At 43.7% G+C, this 16532-nt stretch overlaps 1 protein-coding gene across 1 annotated transcript; it reads right to left on the bottom strand.

Moving 5' to 3' along the window:
* Positions 1-10684, bottom strand: tbx19 (T-box transcription factor 19). The gene is made up of 8 exons (XM_072682854.1): positions 10473-10684; positions 6135-6399; positions 3784-3918; positions 2948-3009; positions 1196-1257; positions 892-1074; positions 537-672; positions 1-238 (listed from the first exon to the last, which is right to left on the bottom strand). Exons 1-8 carry the CDS (start codon positions 10682-10684, stop codon positions 1-3), a joined length of 1293 nt encoding a protein of 430 aa, XP_072538955.1.
* Between the last annotated feature and the right edge of the window lie 5848 nt (positions 10685-16532).

Here is a 16532-nt window from a genome sequence, read left to right as displayed (position 1 = left end):
TCAAAACGAATGGGCGGAGACTGCCGACCAGCTAACCCCACCCACCCTGTTGTGACTGCCTTGCTCCACCACGCCATCTGCGCTTGTTGGACCGTGGCCTTGCAGGATTGAGCATGGTGATGCAGAAGCCGAACCAGCATCTGGCTGCTCCTCCTGACACTGGGAGGTAATCACAGGGCCCCCTGGAGGACTGGAGGATACACTGCAGCTGCTCACCGTCCACAGGCATGGGTATTGGCTGGGGAAGTATAAAAAAAGACAAGATCCTGAGGTTAGTTATTTACATATGTTGATACAAGAGGTGCAAAAGATCATAAATTCATCATCCTAAATTCGAAGATGGTGATTAAACTATTCATTTGGGAGTACAAACTCCAAAACCCCTAAATAATAAGGTGTGAAGGACCAAACAAGGCAGGGCTTTCCAAGACGCAGCAAGGTCGTGATACACCCTGGTGCTAAACATGCAGTTATTATTGTAACTCAGTGTGGTGGGGAATAAAGGTCATTTGTTTGATTCTTGTGCTGTTCCTGACCTGCTGACTCCAGGTGAGCTTGGACCAGATGGCACCGACAGCATTGCAGCAGGGCCAGGAGGAGAAACACCTGTCCAGCTCTCATGACCAGAGAACACCTGCAGAGCACCTGGACTCAACCCCTCAGATAGAGAGACTGCAGAGAGAGACAGAAATGAACTGAAAATAGGGATGAAGTGAGTCAACACAGAGACATTTTACATGCATCAATAAGCTTCAACTAAATGACTCTTGCCTGGTTTCTTAATTTAGCTGAACATCATCTAGCCTTCTAGCCTAGCACACCTGATCCAGCTAATGAAGGCCTTCAACAACAGCCTCTAGGGTTCAAGCACCCCTGGTCTACATGGTGTACCTGAATTGTGGCTGCGGTGGTGGTGGTGCAGGTAAGGAGGTGGGTAGGGAGTGGCTCGGTGTCCATGCAGACTGGAGTAGTGTTTATATCCATGGTGGGGAGCAAGTGGCAAACCCCCGGGATATGGGAAGTTGCTGCTGCCAGAGGAACAAAGGGAGTCTGGATTGGAGATAAACCATCCGCCTGGAAGCCAAAACATACGAAGTAACCCACAAAGGTTAGAACAGCTTGTAGAAAGAGTCATATTCTAATAACAACAGCATTCAGTTAAAAGCTGCATTGACATTAAGCCAGAAACACTCACAGTGTGGTATGCCAACATGTTGGTTGTCTGGAGGATGTTCTAGAAGGTTCTTGGGATGGCTCCTATAGATAAGGCAAATAATCATCATGAAACATTAAACTGCCAAAACGCTTTTCCAAGGTAGAGAAGCTCCCCTACCTGTATATTTTAGTCTAGATGACCACCCGTGTGGTGCTTGTGGCTTGAGATGCCCAAAAAGGTACCTGGTCATGCTCTTATTAGAAGTGTCCCACCCTCCCCATTAGTTACATGGCAATGGGTTTCTCAACACTGAAGCACCACAATGGCTTAATTGTTGTACAATGTGCTTGCTAGCCCTTACCCTCCCTTTTGGTGGTGTTATGAGACAATGTAAGGACGTCCAACAACATTCCCCAGTTGTGGAGTATCCACACACCATACATATCACTGTTTTCCATGCTCTAAAACAGTGGTTCTTAACTCCCCGCTGCCCAGTTTCAAGTAATCCTTGCTCCAGCGCACTTGATCCAACTCATCAGCAGATTATCAAACCCTTCATGAGCTGGATCAAGTGTGTATGGGCAGAGAGTACATTAATGTGTATACTGCAGTTGGTTCCCAGGACTGGAGTTGAGAAAAACTGCTCCAAAACACCCGATTTGACTAATTATCAAGCTATTCAGAAGGTCAATTAGGTGTGTTTGAGCTGCAAAAAAAACCCCACCAGCCTAGCATTAGTGTTCTACAGTTTACACTGATCAAGCTACAAAACACACTCGAAATGGAAGAAATCGATAAAGGAAGCCCTGATTTATCACTCAGCCCAGGAGCATGTCTGCTACTGTATTGGACCTCTCCATTATTGCTCCATTAGTGTTTAACCAGAGATGCTAGGCTATTGTTGATAGCAAACACTGGATAGTCACTAAATATTGGACAAAGGTATTGGGACAGCATTATGTTGTGGTGTGAAGCAGTGGAACTGTGTTCTCTGGAAATACATTGCTCTATCCAATACATTTGGGATGAGGTGGGGAGGTGGTGTGGTGGGTGTGGTCTGGTGTTGGTGATCATCCAACCAGACCTATTGCCAACACTCTTGTCGCTGAATGCAATCAAGATCAAATCCTCAGAACAATGCTCCAAAAATCTGGTAGTAGAAACCCTTCCCTGGACAGTAGAGGCAGTTGCTTCAGGAAAAGTAGGATAAACTGTTCAAAAATGTTCAATGCCCTTGATTTTGGAAGAAGCAATGAATGAGCAGGTGTCCCCATACTTTTGTCCATTTTGTGTCATTTCATGTAGAGCAAGTTCCAGTGACTGAATTGCGGACAGCGGCATGGTGGGATGAAGAGCGATGAGTACAGCCGGGACATCACTGTATTCATGCTCTTTACTCACTGATAAATGAGGGTCAGAGAGTTAGCGCATGGCTAAACAGAGACTAGCCTTCTGATGATGATTAGCCATGTGTTACACCTCACACATTCTTCACCGTACATGCTCCAAATCTCTCACCCTCACTTCACACTGCCTCTCCAACAAGCTCCTTACTCATACACTCACTCAATTCCCAGCGTAAACGTTTAATAATTGCTCGCTAATCACGGCTGATTTCGCACAGTCATGCTAGCTTGACTAGTGCTAATGCCTGCTATGATATGATAGGAGCAACAACATAGCTGCTGATGTGAATTCAAATAAGGCCAAGCTTTGAACAAAGGGGAAACACAGCGGGGTAATGGGCTTCAAATGGGAATCACATTTTGTAAGACTGGTGAGTAAATGTACCTTTCTTTAGCATCCAGGAAGGCCTTCGCAAAGGGGTTGTATTTAATCTTCAAAGCAGTGATCTGTGAATGAGATAATGTGTGAGTCAAACGCAGAAATTCATAATCAGTCTCTAATATCATAAATACTGAATTTAATTAGCGTTCCCCTCAGTTGGATTCTGCATTATTATTCTTGTATAGTGTTGAATACTGTAGTACACTGAAAAGGAACACATTATCAAATAATACATATACATAATGTTATCTGTATTTATTAAAACATACAGTTTTTTAATACATGCTGACATAAAGAAGCTATATATATATATATATATATATATATATATATATATATATATATATATATATATATATATATATATATATATATATATATTGTATTGTGTGTATATTTTTATGTTGTTTTTGTTTGTTATGGGTTTTTTTTTATTGTCCCACAAAAAAAACAAAACTTTCTCTGAACATAAACTGAATCTGGTACCTGTCAAAATTACGTGACCAACAGAAATGCAGAAATACAATAAAATATTACCTTGACTGTCATTGAAAGTCTCCTGTAAAATTTATTGAAAGAGGAATCTTTCAATGAAAGTCAATGTTAAAATATGGTATTTTATTATATTATATTATATTATATTCTAAGTTATGTTATTATATTCTAAGTTATGTTTTTTTTTATTATAACTGTTGGTCCATTTATCACACATAATGTGAAGAACACCTGCTATAATGTGTGTGTGTGTGTGTATATATATATATATATACACACTCTCACACTTGAGAGAGAAAGAGATAGATAGACAGGTAGGTAGGTAGGTAGAAGACAGGGGACACCTCCTCATTCTGGTAAGCCGTCACAGCAATGAACTGGGTGTCAGTGAAGGAGATGTTGGTGACCATCCTGTGGCTGCCCCCCACACGCACAATGTGGATCTGTGGCTTGTACTTATGAAGAGAGTTGAGCATGATCTGCACCAGACAGACAGACAGAAAGAGAGAGAGAGAGAGAGAGAGAGAGAGAGAGAATAAGAATAATTGGATAATTGGACAATTCAATGACAATATTCGGACATGTCCTACAGTGAACATTCATTCTATCCAGCATGTAATTACCATATGCAAATTCACTAAATACCGACTTTGTGGTACCTAGAGGTAAACCTGAACACTACCACAAGCTGGAGCCTGTGCTTATAGTTCATATATCTAGAGAGCGTGAGCGAGAGGGCGAGCGAGCGCGAGAGAGGGAGAGAACAAACTGTTTTTCATTCTAATTGACAGCTTTACTTCACCTTTCACCATCACGATGACTGATGAGGGCCAGGTACTCATCAGCGTGGCTGCAGGGCAGGGGAAAGGGCTTTGTGTGCTTTTTTTTCCCTCCTCCACTGATGCTGTTTTTTTTTTATATTTCGCTTTTTTTTTGGCCTCTGAAACATCTAAGGACTGATGGCTAAATTAATTTTTGCATAGAAAAAAACACAGGTAATTACCATAATGTACAACTAACCACGGCAATTATTTCATTTGGAGCCTCGGTCTCTCTCTCTCTCTCTCTCTCCCCCTCTCTCTCTCTCTCTCTCTGTCTCTCGCCGTCCTCCGCTGCTTGCCAACACTGCATTTAAAAATGCCAGAGAAAAGGGAGTGGAGAGGAGGTGTGTGTATGTGTGTGGGGGGGTGATATTGGATGAAGAGGGGGGGGGGGGGGTTCATGTAAATACCGGCGATAATTTTGTGGTAGAGTCATACTCGAATGGACCCGTGCTGGAGCACCTCTCGGAGCGGCCTCCAATGAAAGCCCCCCAATGACTGGGCCCCTGGAGTATGGAGCGCTCCTGTCTGAACGTCAGGAAGTGCATTAAACGGGGAAAGTGGCAATTAAGAGCTGTTTATTCCTGTTTACATGCGGGCCCCGCCGAACAAAGGGGCTCCATAGGTGAAGTGGACGCCGAGGAGAGCACTAATTGTATAAATGCACACTTGATATTTCCCAGGCAGCGGCAGACGACATGATTAGAGGCAGCCCAAGGCTCCTAAAAGCTCCGCATGGAACGCATGAGTGGCCTGGCTAAGATTACTCACCCAGCGAGGCAGACAAAAAGTACTACACCTGTACTGAAACACACAGGTACTTGCATGAACACAATGGCAGTAAGTCTTTCATGCTGGATGGAGGTCTGCACAGTGGTATGGTGGGCTTGTGAGAGCATCTAAGAGAGGAATTAGCATGCTAAATGTAAAGGTTAGCTAAAAACAAACATGTCACACTGCAATTACAGTAGATGAACTCCTTAAACTACAAGGAGAGATGCGAGAGAGGGACATACGAAAAGACAAAAGTATTGGGACACCTGCTTATTTGCTGTTTTTTCTGAAATCAATGGTGTTAAAAAAGAGTTTATCCTGCTCTTGTTAGAGTAACTGTCCTCTCTACTGTCCAGGGAAGAAGGCTTTCTACTAGATTTTGGAGGGGCATTGCTGTGAGGATTTGATTGCATTGAGTTCAGGATGTTGGATGATCACCACCCCACCTTACTCTGTGTTATACCACTCTAGCCCACGCCTGGCATTAGGCAGCAAGGTGCCAATAGGTTCATGTTTATCTGCTCCAGAAAGTCCTATTATTCTATTGGCAGTACTTTTCTACAGGGACTAGACAAGCTGTGTGTGTGTGTGTGTGTGTGTGTGTGTGCATTTGCACATCTGTGTCACCAATAGGTGCAACTTTAGCAATGGATGTATTTACCCAAATGATTTGGGTGACAACATTAGTCTCGCAGCTGCAGCAGTAAATATAGGAGAGAATTTAGATACCTACAAAAGCTGCCATATGATCAGCTGCAAAAACGGTTCTATGATAATAGTAGAACCCCTTTTGGTGCTGTTTTAGAACCTGAAAGGTTCTTTAAAGATTCATCTACAAGTGATTTTTTATCATCAAGAAAAAAACAGTTCGAATAATTGACATGCTACACTCTTAGGAGAACCACTTTTGGTTCCATAAAGAACGTTTTGGTATAAGAGAGGTGAATGTGTGAGTGTGAAGAACCATTACATCAAGTGAAGGTTCTTTAAACATGTTAAAGGTTTTCCAGTCTTGCGTCTCTTTAGCAGACCCAGGAATACACAAGGAACTGCACACACCGAGTTATGGAAAAGAGCCATTAACACTGTGTTCAAAGCACCTGTCCTCCTCCGTTGAGCTTGTTGGTCAGTTTGACCTTGCTGAAGGACACGGGGGCCTTCATCCAGTGGGCTCCGAAGTTGGGGGAATCAGGGTGGATGTAGACGCAGCTGTGCGTGTGCGGCTCAGGTTTACCCGCAGGCACCCACTCCCCGTTCACGTATTTCCAGCGGTGACCGTCAGCAGGGCTGAAGTCCAGCAGAAAAGAGTACATGGCATTGGGATCCAGGCCGGACACGCTGACCTTCAGAACCGGAAACATTCGTCTAAAGAAAGAGGAAACCAGTGTTAGATTTAGTGTTGAGTAGAATTCTCTCTACTGGGAGAGGGTGCAGTCCAGCATCAGAACGATCCAGGGTTGTTTTCTAACATGTAGCACTTTAACACGATGAATGGTCATAGTGTAGAAGTTGCAGGATGGTTATAACAAGTAACACGCTGAACAGTTACAACAACATTATATGGTTATAACATAGAAGATGCTGGATAGTTATAACAGATTACATGATGGATGATTTTAGCATAAAATGCTGGAGGGGTATAATGTAGAAGATGCTGAATGGTTATAACAACACTCTGGACGGTTGTAACAACATGCTGGATGGTTATAACATAGAAGATGCTGGATAGTTATAACAATTAACAATCTGGATGGTTATAACATAGAAGATGCTGGATAGTTATAACAATTAACAATCTGGATGGTTATAACGTAGAAGATGCTGGATAGTTATAACAATTAACAATCTGGATGGTTATAATGTAGAAGATGCTGGATAGTTATAACAATTAACAATCTGGATGGTTATAATGTAGAAGATGCTGGATAGTTATAACAATTAACAATCTGGATGGTTATAACATAGAAGATGCTGGATAGTTATAACAATTAACAATCTGGATGGTTATAATGTAGAAGATGCTGGATAGTTATAACAATTAACAATCTGGATGGTTATAATGTAGAAGATGCTGGATAGTTATAACAATTACCAATCTGGATGGTTATAATGTAGAAGATGCTGGATAGTTATAACAATTACCAATCTGGATGGTTATAATGTAGAAGATGCTGGATAGTTATAACAATTAACAATCTGGATGGTTATAATGTAGAAGATGCTGGATAGTTATAACAATTAACAATCTGGATGGTTATAATGTAGAAGATGCTGGATAGTTATAACAATTAACAATCTGGATGGTTATAATGTAGAAGATGCTGGATAGTTATAACAATTAACAATCTGAATGGTTATAACATAGAAGATGCTGGATAGTTATAACAATTAACAATCTGGATGGTTATAACATAGAAGATGCTGGATAGTTATAACAATTACCAATCTGGATGGTTATAATGTAGAAGATGCTGGATAGTTATAACAATTAACACTCTGGATGGTTATAATGTAGAAGATGCTTATATATGTAGAAGATGGTTATAACAACACTCTGGATGGTTGTAACATTGTATATACTGAATGTTTATGACAAATAACTTGATGGATAGTTATAACCAATAACATGCTGGATATGTATAACCTCATTCTGGATGGTTATACATAGAACATGCTGGATGGTCATAATGTAGAGGATGCTGGATAATTATAACAGATACCATGCTGGGTGGTTATAACAACTTGAATGGTTATGATGTAGAACATAATGGAAGGTTATGACCATTCTGGATGATTATAACAGAAGACGCTGGATAGTTAGAACAAATAACATGTTGGATGGTTATGATGTAAAACATGTTGTATAGTTATAATAACATACTGGATGGTTATAAAGTAGAAGATTCTGCATATTTATAGCAAATGACTTGAGGGGTATAACAAATATCATGCTGAATGGTTATAATGTAGAACATGCTGGATGGTTCTATCAACATGTCTAAACAGTCAAAAATGAAAAGTTCTTCAGAATAAAATAGAACCCCTAAGAAACATCCACCAACTTCCATCTTTGAGAGAGAGGAGAAGATCAAGCTCCACTCTTACTTCAGATCTGAAAACATCTACAGGTGTTTTCGTCCATCCTTCCTCTGTGAGAAGACAACTCAACACTGTGGTTCTGAAAGGATGTGAAGCTGATCAAGAAGCTTTTACTGAGAAAATCATAAAGTCAATCAAACTGCTGAACCTGCTGCTGTTCTTAGACCACCACAGAGTCCAGACCTCTACATTACTGGTGAGAAGCAGAAGATGCTCCTGAAGAACTTCTGAGACTGAACTTAGGAGGTGTGGAAAGCTCTCCTGCAGTGAAAGTGAGTCTCCTATGAGGAGCGAAAGCTTTACTGAAGGTAAAGGTGGACGATCTGAACTCTCCAACATCTGACAGCAGATGTAGTTGTTGGGGCTTCTGTGTTTGGGATGCTGAAAACTGAGGTAAATGAAGGGTGTCCCCAGATTGAATGCACAGTACTGTACCCACACACACACACTCACACACACACACACACACACACACACTCACGCCACATGCTCTTGCCAACAACCCTATCTTCTAACAAAGCTTTCTGAACTTGTGTGTGCTCAGCGGCTGCTCCGCTAAACACCAATCTCACACACACACACACACACACACACACACACACAAACTTCACGAGAGGCTGGAAACTGCTCGCTTTGCCTACTTTTTTTTGGCTGATTGTTTTTTGGACAAAAATGAGTTGGAGTGGGGCTGTTGGGGAACATGTAAATGGAAAGACACCCACCTGCAGCGCTGACCTCTAACTACCCAGCGAGCTGGTCAAGACACCCTTCAGCTCCACAGTACAACAACAAACCCATTCAAATAAATTAAACTGCCCGATTCAATAAAGCAGGCCAATAACAGCAATAACACATAGTCTGATTGATTTAGATAGGGGCAGGCAGACAGACAGACAGACAGACGAGGGGGGGGGGGGGGGCAGGGACGTACAGAAAGCTGCCATATGGAAACCTATTCAGCATTTCTAACAGTCAAGAAGACCAGCAGTAGTAGAAGACCAGTAGTTCTTTCGCAGCTTGGTTGGTTTGTATGTTAAAATGTTAGAAGTATTTCATTTTATACAGAGGGAGATCTGTAGAGGACATCCGAGTTCACACAGATATCTACAGGACCCTGGACAGGGCTCTGTGTAAAAGCTTAGGACAGAGTGACCGCTTACTGAAAAGGTTAGAACTGGACAAAAGACTGAAAATGACCCTTAAACACAGAATTACTATATATATATATATATATATATATATATATATATATATATATATATATATATATATATATATATATATATATTCACAGTCAATATATACACTGTCAATATATACACTCAGCTGATTTATATAGTTATAATAACCCTAGTTTATATAGTAATTTATTTATATACATTCAACTGATTCACACACATTCAATTAATTTATATTCAGGTAGTCAGATTTATTTATGTTTAACTGATTTACACAGTCAGCTGTTTTATATGCATTCAACCGATTTATCCATATTTGATTTATGTAGTTAACTGATTCCTATGCATTCAGATTATTTATATAGGCTACATTAAATTGATTTATATACCTTTGACTGATCTGTACTGTAGCCAACTGAATTAAAATACAGTATAACAAATTTAAATTTTACTTCACTTTTTTTAGACTATAAATTAGACACATTATGTCGACAGTGACGTTCATGATTCGGTATTCAGAATTGATTCAACTTCGAAAATAAAAATTTCAATGAAAAAATCGTTAAAATTGCGTGAAGATTGTTGTTAAAAATGCCGTGATTTTATTTATATTAAGTATTTATAGTACATTTATTTTATTCTGATACGTGTATGTAGTATATTTTAAATTATATAAAAAAACACATTATTCGTATACTTAAATGATACTCTAGTAAGATCCCTTGTTTACAGGCTGTTTATAAATATTATGTTCAATATTTAATGCATTTTAACGTTGAATACAAATTAGTTTAATGTAAAATTAAATGTTTTATTTAAATGTAGATTTATTTTTTACAAATACGTGCATTTAAATGTTGATTTAATTTGTACTTTAGGTTTTATTTAATCCGAAATATTAAAAATGCGTGATTTAACAATAATAATAATAATATAAACATAAATATTAAAATTTAATATAAAAATTAATATAAACATAAACATTATTTGTATAATAATGAAACCTCGCGTTGTTTATTAAAAATAAAGGTTGTTATTTTCCTGTATGATGAGAACTGGCTCTGAGTTGGAGCAGGAGGAACCTCTGAACTTTTATTTTGCTTTATTTGAACTCGTGAGACTCCCCCAGCCTCCTGCTGCACTGCTCTCCCGCGCGCGTACCTTCCGTTCTTGGTGACGATCATCTCGTTGGTCACCTCTTTGAACTTCCTCCACAGCTCGGCGTCCTCCAGGCTCACGCGCAGCTGCTTCTCGGTGGGGTCTCCCTTCTCGCGCCCGGCGCGCAGCTCGCTCTCCACGGCGCTGAGCAGGCGCGTGATGCAGCAGTCCCCGGGCGCGCGCGCGCCTTTCCCCGCGTCCCCCTCCACCTTCATGGGCTCCACAGTCTCTCTCTTTCACACACACACACACACACACACACACACCTACTCCTGCACCTACACACACACACACACACACGCGGACACACACACAATCACTGTCCCGGAACAGGAGCGCGCGCAGGAACCGGCCAGACTGCAGAGTGAGTGCAAGTTAAGAACAGGGTCCAGCTTCAGCACGCGCGATACACACACTCTCTCACTCACACACACACACACTCTCTCTCTCTGCCGAGGGGAGGGGTGGAGGGGCAGATGCTGGGGGTGGGGGTGGGGGGGGGGTTGTCCAGCCGCGTGCAGAATGTGTCTGAGCTCGTGTCCCACCTGTCTCCTCATCAGAGCACGAGGGGTTTAGACCAGCAGGTCACGTGGTTTAGACTGGTAAGTGAAATGTGCACCGGAGAGGAGAGGGCTGATTGAACTGGATGGTGGAGGAGGTGGAGGTCCGGACGGTGTGGACTGGTCCTCCTGCAGCTCCTGGGTGCTGAGCTTTTCTCTGGGCTTCAGCAGCTTCCAGTGGGCCTCTGGGTTCTGATCGTTCCGTACTGGAGCTTTCAGTGAGTCGGTACCAGTATAGACCAGGAGAACCTCAGCTCCCAGCACTTCAGCACCATGGACAGTTCACCACTCTCCCACTCCTCCAGCTCCACTGCACCATCTCCTACTCCTCCAGCTCCCACTCCTCCAGCTCCACTCCACCATCTCCTACTCCTCCAGCTCCCACTCCTCCAGCTCCACTCCTCCATCTCCCACTCCTCCAGCTCTACTCCTCCAGCTCCACTCCTCCATCTCCTACTTCTTCAGCTCCACTCCTCCAGCTCCCACTCCTCCATCTCCCACTCCTCCAGCTCCCACTCCTCCAGCTCCACTCCTCCATCTCCTACTCCTCCATCTCCTACTTCTTCAGCTCCCACTCTTCCAGCTCCACTCCTCCATCTCCTACTTCTTCAGCTCCACTCCTCCAGCTCCCACTCCTCCATCTCCTACTCCTCCAGCTCCTACTCCTCCATCTCCTACTTCTTCAGCTCCCACTCTTCCATCTCCTACTCCTCCATCTCCTACTCCTCCAGCTCCCACTCCTCCATCTCCCACTCCTCCAGCTCCACTTCTCCAGCTCCACTCCTCCATCTCCCACTCCTCCATCTCCTACTTCTTCAGCTCCCACTCCTCCATCTCCTACTCCTCCAGCTCCTACTCCTCCATCTCCTACTCCTCCAGCTCCACTCCTCCAGCTCTACTCCTCCAGCTCCCACTCCTCCATCTCCCACTCCTCCAGCTCCACTCCTCCAGCTCCCACTCCTCTCACAGTCCTAACCACAGCAGAAAACCTGAAGTTCTGAACTCGCTCACAGAGTTTGGACTCATGCCCTCCAAAGCTCATCAGAACATCTTCTAGACGCTCTGAAATGATGAGCGTTTATTGAAGCGAGAGCTCGGATCTACCAGCACACAGTTCTACCCTGAAACTCCGCTGACTGACACTCAGGGCTCACCTCCAGCCGTGGCTCTTCAGCCTCTCGTCTGTTTAGAGAACCTTCTTAATGGTTGACACCAAAAAAAGGTTCCACTGTTTTAAGGACGAGTCCAAGACCCCTTTATTTCAGGATGCTACAGAGCCCCCTTTGCTTGCAGTTTTTAGGGGGGTCGTTGTTACGGTTTAAGGGTACGGGCTTATCCCTCACCCCTGGTCGAATTACCTGTTGATTTTCTAAGGATAAACAAGTCCCTATCATCTACAGAGACACGCGTCTGCACCTTCTGTAGTTAGTGCTCATTCGTTTGATTGAACATGATCCGGGCCGTGTGCAAAAGTAACGGCACGTTAAATGCGCGCGCTGTTTTTATTTATTTTAATACGTAAAAAATCGGAATTTAAATGTAATGTTTAATAAACGTTGTGTTTGTTTTATTTAGTGGATTTTAGTGAACAAAACGTGTCAGTTTAAACCGGAGGGCTCCGGCGTTTTTGGGTTAGTTGAAGAAAACGAATTTTAACCTTAATCGTTTTTTTAATCGGAGTAGATTCAGATTTAATTAATTAAAATAAATGTAATAGTTGTTTTCTTCTATTAGATGTTTAGCTTAAACTTTTAAGACAAGCTGAACATCTCCTAAACATCTGCAAAAAAAAAAAAAAAACGGTTCAGCAGTTACAAAATAAATAAATGGCAACAAGCAGTTTAACCGTTTTTTTAATGGTTTAATTCGAATTGTTAATTCGAGTTGAATAAAATAAAACCAGTTCAGTTGCTTTGTTATTAAAGCTTGTTGTTTTTTATTTACTTGCATTTTAATAATTTACATTTTATCACACACTGATATTCTAAATTAATCCATCATAATTATCTTGAGAAAAGTCTTTAGATTAACTCGGATTAAAGCGATTAAACTGATTTCACATCTGAACGCAGAACAAGATCGCAGTTTTGATCCTGAAAAGAGAGAATGACAGTGTGTGTGTGTGTGAGTAGGTGTGTGTGTGTGTGTGTGTGTGAGTAGGTGTGTGTGTGTGTGTGAGTAGGTGTGTGTGTGAGTAGGTGTGTGTGTGTGTGTGAGTAGGTGTGTGTGTGTGAGTAGGTGTGTGTGTGAGTAGGTGTGTGTGGAGGTTGGAGTCCAGTCTCCGCGGTGTGCAGCGGCTCCTCCAGCTGCTGTCTGGGGTCACGCGCTAATTGCGGAGGCGCGTGGAGGGGGTTTGGGTGGGTGGTGGAGGGATCTGAGAGGTGGACATCGTGTGTCTGTACCGAGAGGAGAGGAGCGCGCGGGAAACCCGATGCCACCGCGCGCTCAGCAGTCTCTTTTTGTGCGAGCGCGAGAGCGTGTGTGTGTGTGTGTGTGTGTGTGTGTGTGTGTGTGTGTGTGTGTGTGTGGTCGCGGAGATTAGAGGGTTTAGAGCGACCAGGCGCGGAAAAGGTCTCATTAACGGAGCAGAGCCTCACCGGACAGCAGGAACCGGGCACACACACACACACACACACACACACACACACACACACACACACACACACACTCCACAACCCCACAACCCCACAACCCCCCAACCCCACAACCCCACAACCCCCCAACCTCACAACTCCACAACTCCACAACCCCACAACTCCACAACCCCACAACCCCACAACTCCACAACCTCACAACTCCACAACCCCACAACTCCACAACCTCACAACTCAACAACCCCACAACTCCACAACTCCACAACCCCACAACTCCACAACCTCACAACTCCACAACTCCACAACCTCACAACTCAACAACCCCACAACTCCACAACTCCACAACCCCACAACTCCACAACCTCACAACTCCACAACTCCACAACCCCACAACCCCCCAACCTCACAACCCCACAACCCCACAACTCCACAACTCCACAACCCCACAACTCCACAACCCCACAACTCCACAACCTCACAACTCAACAACCCCACAACCCCCCAACCTCACAACCCTACAACCCCACAACCCCCCAACCTCACAACTCCACAACCCCACAACTCCCCAACTCCACAACCCCACAACTCCCCAACCCCACAACCTCACAACTCCCCAACTCCACAACCTCACAACTCAACAACCCCACAACTCCCCAACCCCACAACCTCACAACTCCCCAACTCCACAACCTCACAACTCAACAACCCCACAACTCCCCAACCCCACAACCTCACAACTCCCCAACTCCACAACCTCACAACTCAACAACCCCACAACTCCACAACCTCACAACTCCACAACTCCCCAACTCCACAACCTCACAACTCCACAACCCCACAACTCCACAACTCCACAACCCCCCAACTCCACAACCTCACAACTCCACAACCCCACAACCTCACAACTCCACAACTCCACAACTCCCCAACCCCCCAACTCCACAACCCCACAACTCCACAACCCCACAACTCAACAACCCCACAACTCCCCAACTCCACAACCTCACAACTCCACAACCTCACAACTCCACAACTCCCCAACCCCCCAACTCCACAACCACCCAACTCCACAACTCCACAACTCCAAAACCCCACAACTCCACAACTCCCCAACCCCCCAACTTCACAACCTCACAACTCAACAACCCCACAACTCCCCAACTCCACAACCTCACAACTCCCCAACTCCACAACCCCCCAACCTCACAACTCCCCAACCCCCCAACTCCACAACTCCAAAACCCCACAACTCCACAACCACCCAACTCCACAACTCCACAACCCCCCAACCTCACAACTCCCCAACCCCCCAACTCCACAACTCCAAAACCCCACAACTCCACAACCCCCCAACCTCACAACTCCCCAACTCCCCAACCCCCCAACTCCACAACCACCCAACTCCACAACTCCACAACTCCAAAACCCCACAACTCCACAACTCCCCAACCCCCCAACTTCACAACCTCACAACTCAACAACCCCACAACTCCCCAACTCCACAACCTCACAACTCCACAACCCCACAACCCCCCAACCTCACAACTCCCCAACTCCCCAACCCCCCAACTCCACAACTCCAAAACCCCACAACTCCACAACCTCACAACTCAACAACCCCACAACTCCCCAACTCCACAACCCCACAACTCCCCAACTCCACAACCCCACAACTCCACAACTCCACAACTCCAGCCCCGTTTACTGCAGGTGAATGCCCAACTCCAGCCTCCAGACCACGGGGTTAGTTTTAACACAGTGACACAACTCAGCCCCAACAGTGAGCCTTTTTACCACCACCAGACATTTCTTCGTAACAAATACCTGTTCCAGAGTTTTCACAAAGACTCTGACCTTCACCAGAGGAAGCTTCATTTATTCAGTTTACAAACACAACAGAATCCATCTGAGGAAGGAGTTTGTTAGGACCTTTATTGGGGGAAATGGGTGAATGAGGCCCAATGGAAGAACACCTGCACTCTCTATAAAAGGTGTTTGATTATTATATATAAATATACATATATGCACTATATAAAGACCTACACTTTACACCTACACTCAAAAATTACATTTGATGCCACAGAAGAACCACATTTCCATAAAGAACCTTTATTTCTAACAGAGATGAAGAACCTTTACATCAAGAGCAAGTTTTTGGGTTTGGGTTCTTCACGCTCCCACATCTCCATGACAAACGGGTGGTTCTTCTATGGCGTCACACAAAGACCCAAGACCCCCTTTATTTTTAAGAGTGTACAGGAGCGGTAATGACGTCCCATTAATATGGAGTTGGTCCCCCTATGCAGCTCTAACAGCAGAGCGTTGGAGACTGAGCTCAGCACTCTGCCCGGACCCCGCTCTGTAACTTTACGTGGTCTGACACTCGGTGGCTGAGCTGCTCTCTGTGGTTCCTAAAGGCTTCCACTTTTCAATAACACCGCTCTCAGCTGATGGTGGACTCTAGAGAAGGGAAGAGATTTGCAGTACAGAACAAGGGGCAAGGGGACTGAAAAAAACACCTGAGTTCAGTGATTAAGGGGCGTGGCCCTTTTGTATATATATATATATATATATATATATATATATATATATATATATATATATATTTATATATATAGTCTGTAGTTTTCTCCATGGGTTGAAGCATGTAGCTGATCTGTACACCACTGCAGTTAAGACCATTTTTGGCTTCTCCTGTAAAGTCAAAATGATGCTTTTCACTGGAGAACGACGATATACAAACACCACATCTCTAAATTTTGGTCTTTCTGGATCAAATTCAATATTATTATTATTATTCTATATTAACTTCCAGTTTTTTCCTCCAGTTTGGATATAAGCACCATATGCATGGCGCTTTCGGTTCAACCGTGTACCTTAAAAGTACACTAAATTCCCTTTCCCGGGAC

The sequence above is a fragment of the Salminus brasiliensis genome, chromosome 7, assembly GCF_030463535.1.
Source record: "Salminus brasiliensis chromosome 7, fSalBra1.hap2, whole genome shotgun sequence".
Lineage (NCBI taxonomy): Eukaryota > Metazoa > Chordata > Actinopteri > Characiformes > Bryconidae > Salminus > Salminus brasiliensis.
Note: the sequence above shows the minus strand (reverse complement) of the source record. Positions and strands in the feature narration are given on the sequence as shown.

Bases quoted from the DNA above. Each gene is read 5' to 3' on its own strand.
- tbx19 (XM_072682854.1), bottom strand. From the start codon at position 10,684: ATGAAGGTGGAGGGGGACGCGGGGAAAGGCGCGCGCGCGCCCGGGGAC. The intron at 6,400-10,472 runs GTACGCGCGCGG...CTCTTTCTTTAG, and splicing joins ATCGTCACCAAGAACGGAAG to ACGAATGTTTCCGGTTCTGA. The intron at 1,258-2,947 runs GTACATTTACTC...CCTTATCTATAG, and splicing joins TTCCTGGATGCTAAAGAAAG to GAGCCATCCCAAGAACCTTC.